This window comes from Osmerus mordax, chromosome 2 (genome assembly GCF_038355195.1).
Source record: "Osmerus mordax isolate fOsmMor3 chromosome 2, fOsmMor3.pri, whole genome shotgun sequence".
In the NCBI taxonomy this organism is placed as follows: Eukaryota; Metazoa; Chordata; class Actinopteri; order Osmeriformes; family Osmeridae; genus Osmerus; species Osmerus mordax.
In genome coordinates, this window is record NC_090051.1 from 6,025,491 (window position 1) to 6,042,418 (window position 16,928).

The 16,928-nt window shown below is 43.0% G+C and overlaps 2 protein-coding genes across 2 annotated transcripts in view; both read right to left on the minus strand.

Moving 5' to 3' along the window:
* si:dkey-100n23.5 overlaps window positions 1–10,840 on the minus strand; it is a 36,315-nt gene extending 25,475 nt beyond the window's left edge. The window contains exons 1-8 of the mRNA XM_067229389.1: window positions 10,714–10,840; window positions 7,447–7,499; window positions 7,288–7,342; window positions 6,332–6,388; window positions 6,109–6,169; window positions 4,445–4,532; window positions 1,271–1,360; window positions 793–831 (exon numbers count right to left, since the gene is read on the minus strand). Coding sequence (XP_067085490.1) covers window positions 793–831; window positions 1,271–1,360; window positions 4,445–4,532; window positions 6,109–6,169; window positions 6,332–6,388; window positions 7,288–7,342; window positions 7,447–7,499; window positions 10,714–10,800 — 530 coding nt within the window. The 5' untranslated portion in view covers window positions 10,801–10,840. The remainder of the gene's footprint in view (window positions 1–792; window positions 832–1,270; window positions 1,361–4,444; window positions 4,533–6,108; window positions 6,170–6,331; window positions 6,389–7,287; window positions 7,343–7,446; window positions 7,500–10,713) is intronic.
* Window positions 10,841–11,695: 855 nt separating this feature from the next.
* Window positions 11,696–13,308, minus strand: LOC136961942 (mid1-interacting protein 1-B-like). Its single transcript, XM_067255460.1, has one exon. The coding sequence runs from the start codon at window positions 13,004–13,006 to the stop codon at window positions 12,566–12,568; it is 441 nt and encodes a 146-aa protein (XP_067111561.1). The 5' UTR covers window positions 13,007–13,308; the 3' UTR covers window positions 11,696–12,565.
* Between the last annotated feature and the right edge of the window lie 3,620 nt (window positions 13,309–16,928).

A 16,928-nucleotide genomic window follows, 5' to 3' on the forward strand; every position in this document is an offset into this window, starting at 1 on the left:
AATAGAAAATGAAACAGTGGGAGGGAAGGAGAGGGCGGAGAAAGAGTCAAAGAGCAGGGCAGCGAGGGTGTCTTGGACACACGTATTTTGAACACGTTTGACAAGCGCACACATCCTGTTCCTCTCAGTGCAGACAAACAGGTTTGGACTCACACAGTATAGAAAAGTAAGTAAAAAAATTAGGTGATGAGTCATTTCTTTCCTTTATTCCTTCCCTCCTTGCTGATCTTGCTCCTTACCGCTCTCTTTTGCTCTTTCTCATCATTCTTCTTGCTCTCCTTTGTCCTTTCCCTTCTGAAATGACAATCCCTCTCTCCCCTAGCTTCTTTTCATTCTTCCTCCGCTCCCTTGTCCCCTTCTCCCTCATATTTTCTCTCGCTCTCTTTCTCTTTCCCTATTTCCGCCTCTGCGCTTGGCGGAGCGCTGATAAAGACAGACAAACTGAGTCTGGGAACAGAAGAGGAAACGGCATCTAATCGCTCGTGCACTCCCCCTCTTATCTTTCATACGATATGCAACTATAGCCCCCCCGAGACCGTCCCTCCCCAACATAGAATGATTGAGCCCCGATTAATACATTCACAGGGTTTTTAAGCAGCCTGATCGCTCTGCTACATACAGAGAGGTGTGTGGGTGTGAGAGAGAGAGAGAGAGAGAGAGAGAGAGAAGTGCCTGCATTTGCTTGTTTAGCTATACTGATAGATTGGAGGTGCTGCAAGCACTGATCGCCCTTCCTCCGTCCCCACACTCCTCTCTCTCATCCTTCAATCCGTTCTGTGAGGTTGCACTCACATTCCAAATCTCCATGCGACGTGACTGTCTGTGATCCAGCTGGAGGGAGACAGAGGAGAGAGTTCAGAAGGCAGACAGAAATCAAACCCAGCTAACTGAGAAACAAACATTTGGGGGAAGGGGGGTCCTGAGATCAAGTCTCTGTTTCATTTCTGATATACAACACAACTACCTTTCCTTTAATCCTCTCCTTTCCTCAACTAATTTAAAACAAGGGATGGACAAATGAGACGGGTTCTTCACCCAAAACTGGATATTACGGATCAGGGCTGACCATTTGAATAAAACGAAAGGTTGAAATATATATTTAGAATTCTATCAAGACTATATAAAAACAATAAACTCACAAATTCTGATCCATCTTTCTCTCACATTGGACGAGCCAGCATCTCAAAACACACTGTTGCTATAAAATGACAGTTGCTCAGTGATCCTGGCAATATTTGGTTGACACTGACCAAGGTGATTGGCTACTTACCACCAGGCTCCAGCAGGTCCATAGTACCCCCTGAGGAGGGGCAGGGTGGCCATGACCAGTGGCACCCCCCATGCCATCGCGTGGTACAGTCTGGAAAAGGGGGGACAGGGAGAGAGATGGTTAGGCTAGGCGCAATGGAGGGAGAGAGAGATGGATAGGAGAGGCGAAATGGAGAGAGAGACAGAGAGAGAGCACACAGACAGCCTCTGCTCAAGTGAGGGGCTGATGGTCAATACTTTATGGACCACGCGATTTCACAGTCGATACACTCTAAGACCTACAGTCACCTGACCTAAGTGCGGTCAATAGACACGGACTCCCTGCCAATACATGATCTAACACCTGAGGCAAACACATTGACATTCACAAGCATACACGAGCCCTCATTTATGAAACGACAGAAAACAGGACGTTAGGTCATTTCCACACAAAGCTGGGCGTTTATCAATCTGGGCGTGAGTGGAGCCTACGCTCAAATGTCACGTCAAGCCTCAACTTGTGTACGCAATTTCTTGAGTGAGCTCTGCAAGTCAGCGTGGACTTGCAGAGCAGCACAGTAAATCTGGCTGAGTGGGAGAATTGTTATTTGACCAAATATTCTGACTAGCATCTAAGCTTATGAAGCCATAACTTACTTACTGTACTTACTTAGCTTATAGCAAAATAATAAACAAATAAACAATGAATGGGGTCAAGAGTACCTAGCCTAAGAAACTAGGTTCTCTCTTAATGAGTAATTAATCTTACACAAATAATCGGGATTAATATGAATTTCTATTTCATTTTGAGGTAGCCTACTTTGTTAGGCAGGGATCTTTTATGGGGGGTGACTGATTCAATGGACTTGTTTTCCATTTTGAGGTCTAATTCTGCATCTCCATGTCGTCAACTCTACAGATGAGGCCTCTAAACCGAGAAAAGTGGCATGATATTTAAATTACAGTAATTTTCATTTACAGTAATTTTCATTTACATTTAGCAGACGCTCTTATCCAGAGCAACTTACAGTAAGTACAGGGACATTCCCCCGAGGCAAGTAGGGTGAAGTGCCTTGCCCAAGGACACAACGTCATTTGCACGGCCCGGGAATCAAACCAGCAACCTTCTGATTACTAGCCTGATTCTCTAACCGCTCAGCCACCTGACTCCCAGGTTTTCAGCCACCTATCAATCAATGCCTACAGAAGATACTTACATTGTTAATTGACGATTTCTGCACATCGATCTGCGCTCGTTTCTGAGTTAGATTCATGAACAAGCGTCACTCTCGGTTGCATCACTACAGTTTTGGTGGATATCTATCTCATCTGTCTTTCTGTGCCACTCTAGTTGGAGAGTAGGCTAGAGTAGTTAAGTGTTTACTGAATGGAAGTGTGTTTTCTCTGGGTTTGGTTTGTAGGGCTTCGGGTTGAGGACACTTTCCTTTAGTTCAACCTGGGTCCCACAGTTTTTCAGAATAAAATGACATACTTTACATTTCTTAAATATATGTTCTTCTCAATAAGGAGCGTCAACATGCATACATGTATGTATAATGTATATATGTCTGTCTTTCTCTAACACTATCCTCACCTCTCTGTTTCTCCTCTATTACTGTCTCTTTCCTCTGTCTCTCTCTCAGCGCACTTCCTGTTCTTCTGTGATGAACAGTAGAAGAGTGAAGGAAGGGAGAGCGAGACGGCGCATACAATAGAGTGAGCGAGAGGGAGAGAGAGAGATGGGCAGGGAGAGAGTGATTGTCTGTTAGGGGGTGTCTAAACAGAGATAGATAGCTAGGTGGTCACTGAGCTGTGAACAGCGAGTAAGCGAGAGATTGAGAAGCCCAAAAAGAGAAGAGGGAGGGAATAAGGGGAGGAGAGAGATACAGATCTAGAGGGGAGGAGAAAGGGGAAGATGACACAAACAGGGAAATCAACACCGCCACTCCACGCAGCATGTGGACGGTGTGGTGGTGGTGGTGGTGGTGGGGGGGGGTTGGAGCTTGTCAGGAAATCGATGCATCACACACGTCGCACGCAGCGCTCGGCGAGGGCGATGACGTGGTCTGCAGCACAATATGGACTTAATGAGGCACAGCAGGCCTGATACGCTCTAGCGCACACACACACACAATTCTTCATTCCTGCTCTTTTATCATTATTTGCCCAGGCCCCATCGTTCTATCACTTTCCCTCATCCTCTACCACCCCTCTGCTTCACCTTTCCAGAATCATATTTCCAAAAGCCTATTTCAATTTATCCCTCCTTCATTCCTGCCTGCATGCCTTTTTTATTATTCTCTGACCTCAATGTCTGTCTTCCATTTCCTGTTCTATTCAAACCTTGCTTTTCATCCAGAGTGGTAGAGAATTAGTCAAACGATGTAGAGATGTATTTGTGTGTCTACACACACACATACACACACACACACAAATATGCACAGCAACAGCAAGTGAAAAATGAGTTCTAGTGTGACCCCCATGCCCCCCTCCTTTTTTCATCCTCTGCTTCCTTCTCCTTCCAAGCTAGTTGGCACCAATTAGAGGTGGTTCAGATTTGAAGCAATGGGGAAGAAAGGGAGGAGTGAAAAGAAAAGGGAGAGAGCGGAGGGACAAAGTGAGGTCAGAGAAAAGAAGGAAGAAGAGAGAAAAGGGAGAGAGACAGACAGAATGGAGAAAGAGAAGGAAGAGAGGGAAGGAGAGAAAAAAAGATATGGAGGGAGATTGGGAGAAAAGTGATATGGGGAGGGAGGGATGGAGGCACAGGGGGGGACATGATTCTAAGCCGGGCTTCAAATAAAACTGTCCTCTCAGAGTTATACAGTTAGTATGGCTCAGGTTATTGCTAATCAATAAAGGAAACACCCGCAGGACACCCCATTGGCACTTCACCACAGCTACCTAGACACACTGACACTCACACAGACAGGCACAGTATGTAGATGGATCTACTATATAGTCATGAATAATGAGTGGAAGAAAAAAGAATACAAGAACACAGACAGACACTTACAAACACACAACCATTCTACCTTCTCAATTACAGTGTTGGGTGACCTGAGACAACACACGACGGACACACCCGGATAATAGAATTTCCAAAGCCCTGAGAGTCTAAATGACCCGACCTTTAACGTGGTTACAGATTAATTGAATAATATAACTGATGGTGGCCAGAGGTCAGCGTTGGACTCACATCTCAAATCTGTTGGTGCTCATCTCCCTGACCAGGTTGAGGTAGAGGTTGAAGGTGATGAGGCAGACCCAGGCCAAGGCACTCCAGTCTAAGGAGAAAGGAGATGGGGGGGATGGAGGGACAGAGCGGGAGGAGAGGAGGGTTACAAGGAAATGAGAACGAAGGAGGAATGAAGAGAGGGGAGGCATGGATGGAGAGACCAACAAGAGAAAAGGAGGGAGAGCGAAGGGATGTAGGAAGGCAGAGACAAGAACGGAGGGAGGAGGGATATCAAGGTTGGCTTACACATCTCTGGTTACATTTGTGTATAGTTAACGTGTGTGTGTGTAACCTCTGATAAATGAGGCCCCATTCAGCAGTAATATGAAGGAAACCTACGGCTGATGGTGATGAATGAGAGGTGGAGCAGAGAGAGAGATAATGATGAACTTTGGGGAAACAGGGGAGAGGGTGCAAGGAGAGATCAAAGATGACAATGGAGAAACACAAACAAAGGAAAAGAAGACAACAAGAGGAGAATGAGAGAGATGGAGAGAAAGAGAGTGAAGTAGAGAGAGAGTAAGACACAACAATGTACAATAGAATTCCCATGGGTAGTGCCACACTCTAAAGCGTCTTATGTCCCGGTGGTTGTGTGTGTGTGTGTGTTACTATATGTGACAGGGCAGGCAGTGCTAACTGTCAGAGTGATGGATTCCCCGAGCTACACACAGTGAACCCATCCTGTCTCTAAGGAGATGGACACACTGACACACACACACACAATTCAACACACCCAGCGAAGCAATAACACTCCTTTTGTCTGTCTGTGTACTGAGCAGTGGCAGAAACTGAAGTTATCTTCCGCCGCGCCTCCCGATGACAGCTGGTGTGATAACAGAAAAACCTTACATAATCCTCCTGCCTCGAACTTGGGTTTATCATCCTGGAGCCATCAGCACAAACCGACACACACTCTGTTTTATGGCTCTTCTCAGCGTGGCACAAATACACCCCTGCTCCATGTTCATCTGATATTCCCCCCATAGACTCCCTCCCTCTCTCATCCAGCATCTCCTTTTCTCTCCTTTTGTCATACACAAACAGAACTGGATTGCAGGCCCCGTAAGAACAGTTCTGAAAGTGTATTTGGGGGTCACTGCCCTGCTGGAAGACATATGACCTTTGGCTGAGACCTGGCTTTCCAGCATCGGGTCCAACATCACTCTTCTCTTCTTGCACACAATAAAGGCTCCCAGTGCCAGAGGCAGACAAGAAAGCTCCTGCAGTTTTGACTGTGGGGAACGTGTTATTTTCATGAAAGGTGTCATTTTGTTTACATTTACATTTAGTCATTGACCAGACGCTCTTATCCAGAGCGACTTACAGTAAGTACAGGGACATTCCCCCCGAGGCAAGTAGGGTGAAGTGCCTTGCCCAAGGACACAACGTCATTTTGCACAGCCGGGAATCGAACCGGAAACCTTCAGATTACTAGCCCGACTCCCTAACCGCTCAGCCACCTGACTCCCCCTGTTTCCTGTAATAAAAGTCCTCGAATATGGTGTGTAAGACAGATGATGTTTGTATATCTTATTTGCAGTTCAACTGTTCTCATTCTGTCCTCTCAGAGGTTTTTGGGTTTGAGTGTGTGTGTGTGATAATTGATGTTACAGGAGTCTTACCAAAGTAAGTGAGCCACCAAGCCTGGAAGTTGCATAAACTGCCTTCAGGGTGGGACTCACTCTGGGGAAGGAAGAAGAGGGAACACATAATGCATGCTTGTGTGTGTGTGTGTGTGTGTGTGTGTGTGTGTGTGTGTGTGTGTGTGTGTGTGTGTGTGTGTGTGTGTAGGTGTGTAGGTGTGTAGGTGTGTGCGTGTGCGTGTGTTGAAAATAAATTACTCACCATGACATATGCTATGCTGTCAAAGAAGGCCGCTATTGTCAGACTGAGAATCATTTTCTGCAGAGATAGGTTGAAGAGACAGAATAGAGATATAAAAAGAGAAAGAGAGCAGAGAGTACAAAGTCTCATATACCCACACATGACCTTATACCAGCATGTGTCAGCAGAGAAACAGTGTCTCAAGGAGTATGACAAAACATGAAGAACAGTGAGGTAACTATAGTATCCATGTTTGTTATTTGTTCTTTTACATATTTGGTTGACATTTAGAGTTGTGCTTCCTGTGATTTTGTCATAATTGCATGTCCCTTCACTGTGGACTGCCATTGGCAAAATTGTTTCATGTAAACAAATACAGTATATTAATCTGAAATTATATGAATTAAAACAGAGAAGAGTAGAGGAAAAGAGACAGGAACGTAGAGACACTTGCAACATGTCATGATCTGGTCTAAACTGGTCCAGAGATAACAGGATCCAGGCAGGGTTTCACTGTAATCCATCATCTACTTTAGATTAGATGACAGCCGGCACTTAGACCTGACTGGCTGGCAGGACAGGTATTTCTCTTTCTGTTTCACACACACATGCTTGAAAAACAAGTGCACAGGCACACACACACACACACAGAAACAGATACAAGCACGTAGCCTACACACCCGCAACTGCACTGAAGCATGTACACATTCATGTAGGCTAAGCTTACACAACACACTTCATTTGAAGCATTCAATTGCATGATTGAGTGCAGACAGAGACTGAGTAACAGGAACCAGTTCACTATAATAACACAAAACCAGCCATAAGTCAATAGCAACCATAATTGATTTCATTTGAACACCTTAATTAAGTTTCAATTATTGCCAGATGTGTTCTGCTCAATTTAACTTCCTTTAGTCACAAAGGTAAATGTTCCAATACACAAACATAAACAGATTCAAAAACATGATAGTTACCTGGGCCAAAGAGTTATAACGCCGTAGCAGCCAGATGACAAATAACATGAAGAAGCTGAAAGAGAGAGAGAGAGAAATGAACGGAGAGAAAGTTAGTGGGACAGAAATTTATTTATGCCCTCTTAGCTAATAAAATGTGTCACATTTGCTGAGGCTCACCATCCTATCAGAGAGAACGTGCCCGTAGCTCGTTTTACTGCAAGGATCACCACCTGAGGAGACAAATCCCTCACAGGGCATCAGTCCATTTACTAACCACTCATGATGAAGATGTCGCTCTATACAGGGCTTGAAATTACGACCGTTTTGGTTGCACAAGCTTCCGAAATTGTGTCTGTGCGACCTCAAAATATATTTGGGAGCATTTGCGCAAGTGCAAATAATCTTTATGGTGCAACCGGTTTTAATTTATTTACAGAACTCAAAGCTCACTAATTAGCCTACTACTTCGTATGTGCCTGCTGTGAGCTGATACAGTGAGTCAGAGTGACCCGTCCACCGTTCTATCCAACATTACATAACCAACTACAGAGGGTACAATTTCTGGGGAAATTGTGGGGTGTGCTTGCGTTGCAAATCATTGCATTCTGTTTATATTTACATTTTACACAGCGTCCCAACCTTTTGGGAATTGGGGTTGTAAATCTACACCATTTAGTCCACACCCTCACCTACTCTGGCCCGACACACAAGTCTCAGAGGCTTCATAGGACACAGGACCGTGTCCTCCAAGAGTATACAAATTATACAAATACAAACACTTTTACCAAAGCCTCACTGTAGTGTAGCTGTGTGCAGTGTGGAGCTTTACTGATCGCGAGGAGAACACTGCCCTTTTTTCAGCCACATCAAGAGGAAAATGTACAAATGGCAAAGAAGGGCCCAACCCTACATTGGAAATGATCAGACAAACCAAACTGTTTGACAGATTCAGCCTTTTCTGTAAATGGATGAATCTTGATCTAGGTTGACTGTTCAGGCTTACAAGTAGGGTTAGGTGGGTGGCTGGTAATTGGGTGTGCTCAAGTTCTAGTTTAGCAGCTCGTTAACTTCTGGGAGATAGCTAAGCTAACTGCTTTACTGCAAGGCAGCTGCAGAAACGCCACAAGCAAAGAGACCAGGGTGATAACTATTTACTAATTTTACTTTGTGATATGACACACAATTGTGATGTGTAATGTACAATATAAGCTGATTTTATTAAGGAAGTACATCTACTTTCGGAAACAGTAATCTACTATTTCACTGAAGTATTAGCATCATGACATTAGCCTCTGTTGCCCGGGCAACACATACTACAGTGGTCTATGATGCATCTGTTTTCAATCATTAAAATAAACATTCCTCACAAATACATTTTCGTTGTAGGATTTATTATGACATTACATTACAAGTAAACGATTTGTGGGTGAAATTATCATTACCTGTGGTTTCAAACCAGTGGTGCTCACTGAAACGCTGTAGCCTACGCGAGACACAGCTGTTTAGGAAGTCAAACGGCGACAGAACATGTTCGGCACTCTCCTTACTTAAATCAAAAATCTATCTAACTACTAACCTTAACTTCATTGCCACAGCCTAAACTTTGTCAATCTGTTCATGAAAATAATTAATTTCAGCCTAAACCGTACAACGGAACGTTAAATCGAATTCAACCAACGCAATCGCTACCAAGACGAACACAGCAGTAGTCTAGTACTGTACCGTAGTAGTACAATTTACCAGGGCAGCTTCTCCACACAGGGCTATATCGCATTTTGCGTTGTTACTGACTGATCGCTACCAGTGAGCTTTTTATGAATGAGCGATTTTCCACTAAATAAATGTCACGCTTATTTACGTTTTTGGGGGCATATTTTCAGTTAGCAGATGGTACTGTTTGAATCGTGATTCCATCTTCTACTGCCGGTAACGTCGTAGAATAATCTTCAAATGGGGTTCTTTATTAATGAATGAATGCAATATGAGTAGGCTAAATGCCTGAAAATATCACGAGAAGGGAAAACTTAAAAGGACGTTTAAGTCATAGAGATTAGGTCCATTTTTACACCGGTCTGCCAAATGTATTCGTTTTGATTCAGCTATGAGGCTGCCTCTTGCAGGGGAAATGAGAAGACATCATATTTAATTCTACACTTCACTCGTATTTTCAGTTGTAAACGAGCAGCACAAAAAAATGCTTTTAAATCTATGTAATCTTTATAAATAATAAGTATGCATTTTTATATAAAATATACAGAAATATCAGTTGTAAAAATGTCATTCAAAAACGGACCCCTGTGCAACCGACGCAAGCAAGCACACCCTACAATTTCCCCAGAAATTTATTTACATTTACATTTAGTCATTTAGCAGATGCTCTTATCCAGAGCGACTTACAGTAAGTACAGGGACATTCTCCCAAGGCAAGTAGGGTGAAGGGCCTTGCCCAAGGACACAACGTCAGTGGGCTTGACCGGGAATCGAACTGGCAACCTTCGGATTACTAGCCCGATTCCCTCACCGCTCAGCCACCTGACTCCCTATAAACAACCCTAGGTATAGTGATACAAGCTTCTCACAGCTTCTCGGACACACAGTAGTTTGTGGGCCATGGGCTGTACAGCATTGCTGCAGCATTCCTGGATAAACTAGGCCATTGCTGTAAGCTAACAACAACTTGGACCCACCCAAAAACTAAAACCTCACTTTGGGACTCACTGACAAACATTGTGGCTTCCAATTTACTGTATCCTTATAACTGGTCATATTTAATATTTCAGCTATAATTAATTCAGCTTTACTCATACGGTCATAGTTGTGTGTGTGTTTTTGTGTTCATCAGTGCTCCCGGGATGAAGGAAGACACAGAAAAACACAATCATGGTTAGCTCTATGCCTGGATGATAAAGGCGTGTCATTGTATCCTGCAGCTTACACGATCCCACGCTGGAATCAACCACTGAACTACGACTCCAAGTTAGGATGTTTCTACTTATGTTGATGAACTAGGCTCTATTAACCGTAAACAAAGGGTTGTTAAATACTGAGTACCTTGCTAAGCAATGGCAACAGATGGCCATGGCGAACAGCTAGGCATTTTAGAGCAACAACAACGCTAAACGGCTGTTTTTTAAGAAAATCCAGCTAGTTAGATACAATGGTTCGGATTACTAGAAGACAACGTTTTCCGATAGATGTACGATATTTAAAGGCCTAGCTATATCTTAACAGTAAATTATATCAATATCTGAGTAAGTGGTAACACACGTTACTTGCATGCTGGCTGAGTGTTATCGTGGACTGTTGATAAACAGAAAGCTAGTACTAGTTAGAAACGGTACTGTCTGTAGCAATGACGGCAAACCAGCTACTACAAGGCTAACACCAGCTTTAAAAGCCCGATAGAAATAGCAACTAGTGTAGTATAGCTACAAAGCTACTTACACATCGATAGTCTTCAGAGTCTGTATTGAAGAATACACAAGGTGTAAAGTTACTGCTGTTTGTTAATGGTACGTCTTTACTGCCCATTTCTGTTATGCTAGCTAGCTAGCAAGCTAATTGGCCATCAATGTTTGGCGTCTAGTCCAGAAGCGCACGTGAGCTGACATCAATATTCTACAGTGCGCATCGAGGGGCAATATTAGCCCACATTCTATGCGATTCCTGAAAACACGAACATGTAATTTCAAAGTTTTGAAATTGTCATTTTATCATTGTTATATATGTTGTCCCTTCAAAAAGGGGAGCTTCCGTAGCTTATAGTTATCGCTTATAGTAGTGGAACGGCATTTTCATAAACTTGTTTTTTTGAATGAGGTGAATGGTTATTTTGCGGCATAGCATAGGCCTACGATTTTTTAGGCCTAGACAGTTTAAAATGTTTGCTATAGGATATTCTGTCTCTCTTTACAATTTAATTAAACGTAAACATGTTTTTTCTCTGAACATGGAGAGAAAAAAACAATCTCCGATTTTCAACTCATGAAGCCTAGACATACATTTCGAAAATGTAGCCTATACGGGTTGGTTAAGTTAGGACATTTCTTTACATTCGTCCTAGTAACGTGTTCATAATTAGCCTGTCGCAGTATTTGGCATGTTTTGTTTTTGTTTTGTTTTTTACAGTAGGCTAGTAGCTAAAGGTTATCCAACACTGCAAGAAAACGCGCACAGACATCGTCACACTAATAGCCTAAACGTGTGAACAATATCATGGTATCATTAAATTTCGTCTCAAATTTCCTTGTAGGCTAGAGTAGACTATAGCCAAATGACTGAGAAACGTGAGAATGCATTAGATACCCTACAGCTTAGGTTAGGTTATAAAATACTTCTGATTAACATTTTAGCACTTGTGTTGAATACAAATGGAAGAAGTTACTCACTTAAATGTGTTTCTGAGTAAAAGTGCTGACAAATTAGGTTCTATTTATAAATAAAGTTTATTTACATGTCATAAATACAAAAGAGGGCAGTAAATGAAAAATAAATCTTAGGCAGATATGAACATCTGCATTAATACCATGGTAATGAAACAACAACATTAACAGCTACAACAGAACATGACCTCTTGGAAACACTTCATTTCTCTATAACAGTGTATCAGTTGTTTCCATGTCATTGAGCATGTGGAGCATGTGGGATCATAGGCTTGGTGGCGTATACCAAGCCTCCTTCAATTCATGCACAAAAAGACACATTCATTGTCACATACAATAGGAAGCAGTAGGCTATGCTGGCCATACATATTAGGCTACATTGGACACAATGGCATCATTAGCCAGGCTAAGTCCCCTGCCATGTTGTCAGTCGCTGAGTGGACTGTCCCAATGCAAGTATGTAGGCTTTAGCATGAAGGCTTGAAATTTCGAATTAAATAAACAGTTCTCTCGAATATTTAACTCGAGATTAAATGTAATACATCATTAAATAAACATATTGAGATGAACGTATGGTGCACCGCTGGACACGGGCCATCAAAAATCATAGAGTGCAAAACGACTGAGGAAATGGAACCCGAATATAGGCCTACCACAATACAGGTCATCCAGATATTGGAGTTAACACACCAATAGGCCTATACCATATACAACAAAGTAGACCAATACATTGATTGAGAAAGACAGCTTTCTGTGCCCTCTTAATTTTTAAAATGCCTCCATCAAACGAATTTCATCAGTGGCATATCATTTTGTTCAGGTCCAATCATTCCCATTTATCGAGTGGAAGCAACACACCACCAGAAATTAAGACTAAATAGGCTACAGTTCAAATAAAGTTATTGACCCCAGCCTCAAATACCGATCTCCTGCTTGTAGCGTTTGGTGAGGGTGTCAGCCTGTCGTGTCAACTTGGAGAGGACGCCCTGGAGCCCTGTCAAATGGAACTGAAACTGCTTCTCCAGGTCTGCCTCCTCCTCCTCTACCTCTTCTCCCTCGGAGTCCATTCGTGAGAGTTCCTGCTTGCGCCTCTCCCCAGCGCACCGGACCCCCCATTCCATGTCGCGGCGGATAGACTTGAGGAGCTGGTAGTAGCTGTACATGTCTGCGTCGTCCAGGTCGTTGTTGGTCTGAGATTTTAGAGCTGCCATCTCCCTCTCCTCGTCCAGCGGAACGTCCCGGAGTAGGCTGGGTACCATGACCGTCTGGTCCATGTTGTTGACGGCGCCGAGGAAGCGGTTCATGGCGTTGAACAGGGAGTTCTTCGGGTTGAGGGCTTCTGAAATCTGCATCATCTTGTCGAGTTTGTTCTGCTCCTCTTTTTTGTAGTAAATATATAGACAAATATGTCTCTCAAAGGCGGCCGCAGCGTGCTCTGAATAGCTTGCTGCCCTCCTCGGACTGTTTTAAATCCTGCTTAATCGGCTTTGAGATCAACCGACTTTTCACGTTCAGTGCTGGAGCAGAGATTGGTCGCTGGATAAATCGTGTCAGAGTTTACTTGGTTCCAGACTAATTAAGAGACTTAAATTCAGTTGTCTCTGTGTCTCTTGTCTTCTGTCTTCTTTCGTTTATTTCTGCCAAGTCGAGGTTCTGAGCCGGTTCTTATAGCAAAGTGGGTTTCGTGTTCAAGGGCGTTCCCTAAACCTGTTTGTCAAGGTAATCGTCTGTGTGTAACCCGAAACCCGGTAACCTTAAATAGTACCCAGCCTCAAATGCTTCTTTTTTTATGAGTTATTCTTGCATGTAAAACAAGTGCAATAGACTATGAGATGCATATTGATTAGCCTACAGATTAACATGGAACGGTAAATAAACACAGACAATTAAATAATTTAATGTTTAGAAAATAGCTTCTGAGTCTACACAGTAAGTCGTAGCCTATGTTGAGCTATCATTCACAAAAATGAGTAAATTTACATAGCAACCAAACGGTCTGGCATTTGTTGTTAAAAAGTCACTTTAGTATCACTATAACATACACATTTTACATTAAGCAGGAACTTTTGCACAGAGAGAAATCTGACAAAACCGAATTTAGGATTATTCATGAGGAAGCAAATCAGCCCATTGAACCCTGCCTTCACATCAAGCCAATCAAATGCTACCTTAAAAAGGGCTTGTCAGACACAATGTTTTTACAGGTGAATGAATATCTCTATTGTAGCCCTGATGTGGCTTTGACCTAATAGGAATGTAAGAGGTGATTGCAGTTGTAAAAAAAACTATTGCACTACCTGTTATTCATTTAAAAAGGTGAGAGAGGTCAGCAGCCGAACCTCAGTTAATGCTGTATGCAAGATCCCAGATTTGCCTGTAAACACACACATCTAGAGAGACAGATGGAAGAAACCCAAGAATTGGCAAACTCTGATGATAAAGGTGAGAATGAACGGATAGAGAACTGTCCAGGGCGGCGGTTGCTTTTGTGTGATACTGACCCACACCTGGTTGCAACCAACACTGATGCTATGTAAAGACTGTATGTATATACACACACACACACATAGACAATCTCTCTTCCTTTAATTCTTGTTAATTAATTAATGTATATGTATATTTAGGCCAAAACAAATACAAATCAGATTTGTAGGGAGTCAGGTGGCTGAGCGGTGAGGGAATCGGGATAGTAATCCGAAGGTTGCCAGTTCGATTCCCGGTCATGCCAACTTACGTTGTGTTCTTGGGCAAGGCACTTCACCCCGCTTGCCTCGGGGGAATGTCCCTGTATTCACTGTAAGTCGCTCTGTATAAGAGCGTCTACTAAATGTAAATGTAAATTTTCCATGGGTGCTAAAGAGAGTAGATACTGGCACAGAGTGTTCTGGAATGCACCAATGATTCAGAGCCCTGGACTGGAGAACTGACTGCAGCATAAATGAGGAATGTAAACATGAATGACAGAACTTGCTTGGTCGGTCACTCCTCTTTCTTTTATCTCTCTCCCCATCAGCCTCTTTGCTGCCCCACCTTCTTTCAGAGTATTAAAAAAATGTTGGTTCTCTTACCTGAAAATTCCTGCAACGCCCCCCTGCCGCCCCCCCCCCCCTTTCGATCTGTGATACCTCACATTTCTCTCATGTCAGTTTCTCTCTCTCTTTCCTTAGCCTTCCTGAATAGCTTTCACTCCATTGTATTCTGTCTCTCTCTGTCTCTCTCACACACACACACTCTACTTCTGTTTGCCTCTCTTTAGGCCTCTCCCTCATAACCCTCTGTGTCAAGCTCCCAGGCTCCCACAACTCCCCCAGTGTACAAATGCTCAAACCAGTCAAACTGAACCAGGATCAGATTCGACAAGATGTAGGTCAGCAGTTTTCACAACATCACAGGCCTGGACTGATCCCACATCTGATTGAAAGCGAAGCTTAATGTGTTTGGCCAACATATGTCAAGCATTTAAATGTAAGCAATATCTAGAGTCACGTCCTTTTGGCCTGTAGCTTTGAATAGAACAAACCCCTCTGGACATATTAAAGCTGACTGGAGTAAAAACACAATTAAAAAAACTTACACGAACACACCCACACAAACATATAAATACCCAGAGAAGCATATCATTGTTCTACACTATCCACAAGGATATGTATTCTTACATAATAGCCTACATGAGTAGGCTATACATTCATTAGATGTAGGCCTGTGTGTTTGTAGGCTATGGGCATTTGACATATATAACAACAACAAATATTAAATTGAGCTTTCCTTGGTCACTATAGTTACACTGGTTTCATCAGGGAAAGACAGACGAAATAGATAAAGGGAGGGGGGGGGGGTGTCTCTCAGTATGACTAGCCTATCTTATGAGATCTATAGGCTTATAATAAGGAAGTCAGAGGGTTTCCCGTTTAAAGGGAAGGTGACATAAAGGAAAACTTTCATAGTAGGCTATCCCTTACTTTACAAATTGGTTAGCCTTAAATAGGTTAGGTTGTTAATAAAATCAGTTTGCGCACATATTATGGTTGTATTCGGCTCAGGGGCTGACGGCATGCACTGTCCATTAGTAGAAGCGCTGCCGTGCAGATCTGCTGGTAATTTCAGTAACAAGATGAGAGCGGACGGTCTCCCCGGGTAACGGCCCAGCTTCCGGAGCGCTGCGCTTACATGCGGAGCAGAGCAATTTCCTACTTGTTCGTTTTTCATCAATACTAAGTCGCCATCGTGTGGTGAAGACCTGACCTTAACACTTTATGCTGAACAGTTGATTTTCGAACATCTTCCAAAGCGTAGTTTTGGTGTCCGTGTTTTGCAGGAAGGTTTAGCCTTGCTCACAAAACGGAACAAGCCACCTCAAGTAATAGGTTTATAATTTGTTAAAATGGGTCCAAATTAACTTATATATTGTAGGCCTATAGCCCATATTATGATGAGTGAGTGTACGTGAAATGACATGTCATGCAGCCTGCAGTTACTTACGGCCTCTCTGGAGAGTAATGACATTTACATTTAGTCATTTTAGCAGACGCTCTTATCCAGAGCGACTTACAGTAAGTACAGAGACATTCCCCCGAGGCAAGTAGGGTGAAGTGCCTTGCCCAAGGACACAACGTCAGTTGGCATGACCGGGAATCTAACTGGCAACCTTCGGATTACTAGCCCGATTCACTCACCGCTCAGCCACCTGACTCCCAATGACAAAAATGTTCTGTTCTGATTTCCTCTTACCTGCTGAGCCTGAAAGGGTAACACACAATCACACACTTTTGTGATACAAACACACAAATACAGCCCACCAGTAAGACCGCTTTCTTTCGTTCTCTCTCTCTCTCTCTCTCTCTCTCTCTCTCTCTCTCTCTCTCTCTCTCTCTCTCTCTCTCTCTCTCTCTCTCTCTCTCTCTCTCTCTCTCTCTCTCACTCTCACTCTCACACTCACACACACATACATACACTCTGTTATAATACGTACATTTAATTAAAACAAAATTTAACAAATGAGACAAATCATGTTCAATTATCATTATTATTTATTAATACAGAGATCACTGATGGTTACAATATCTACAACATACTGTATTGGCATGCTTTCGCTGGTGCTGGATATTGTGTAAAAAGGTTGGCTCTGTGGAATGCAACTTTGGTGCCCTGCAGTGTAAGCTGCACGCCACTGCAACTTCATAATATCACCATTACCGTGATTAGTTCAAATTTAACAGGAAACACATTGTTTAATGCGTCAGAGGTTCAGTAACTTGGATTTTCATTGCGTTTAACAGT

Bases quoted from the DNA above. Each gene is read 5' to 3' on its own strand.
- LOC136961942 (XM_067255460.1), bottom strand. From the start codon at position 13,006: ATGATGCAGATTTCAGAAGCCCTCAACCCGAAGAACTCCCTGTTCAAC.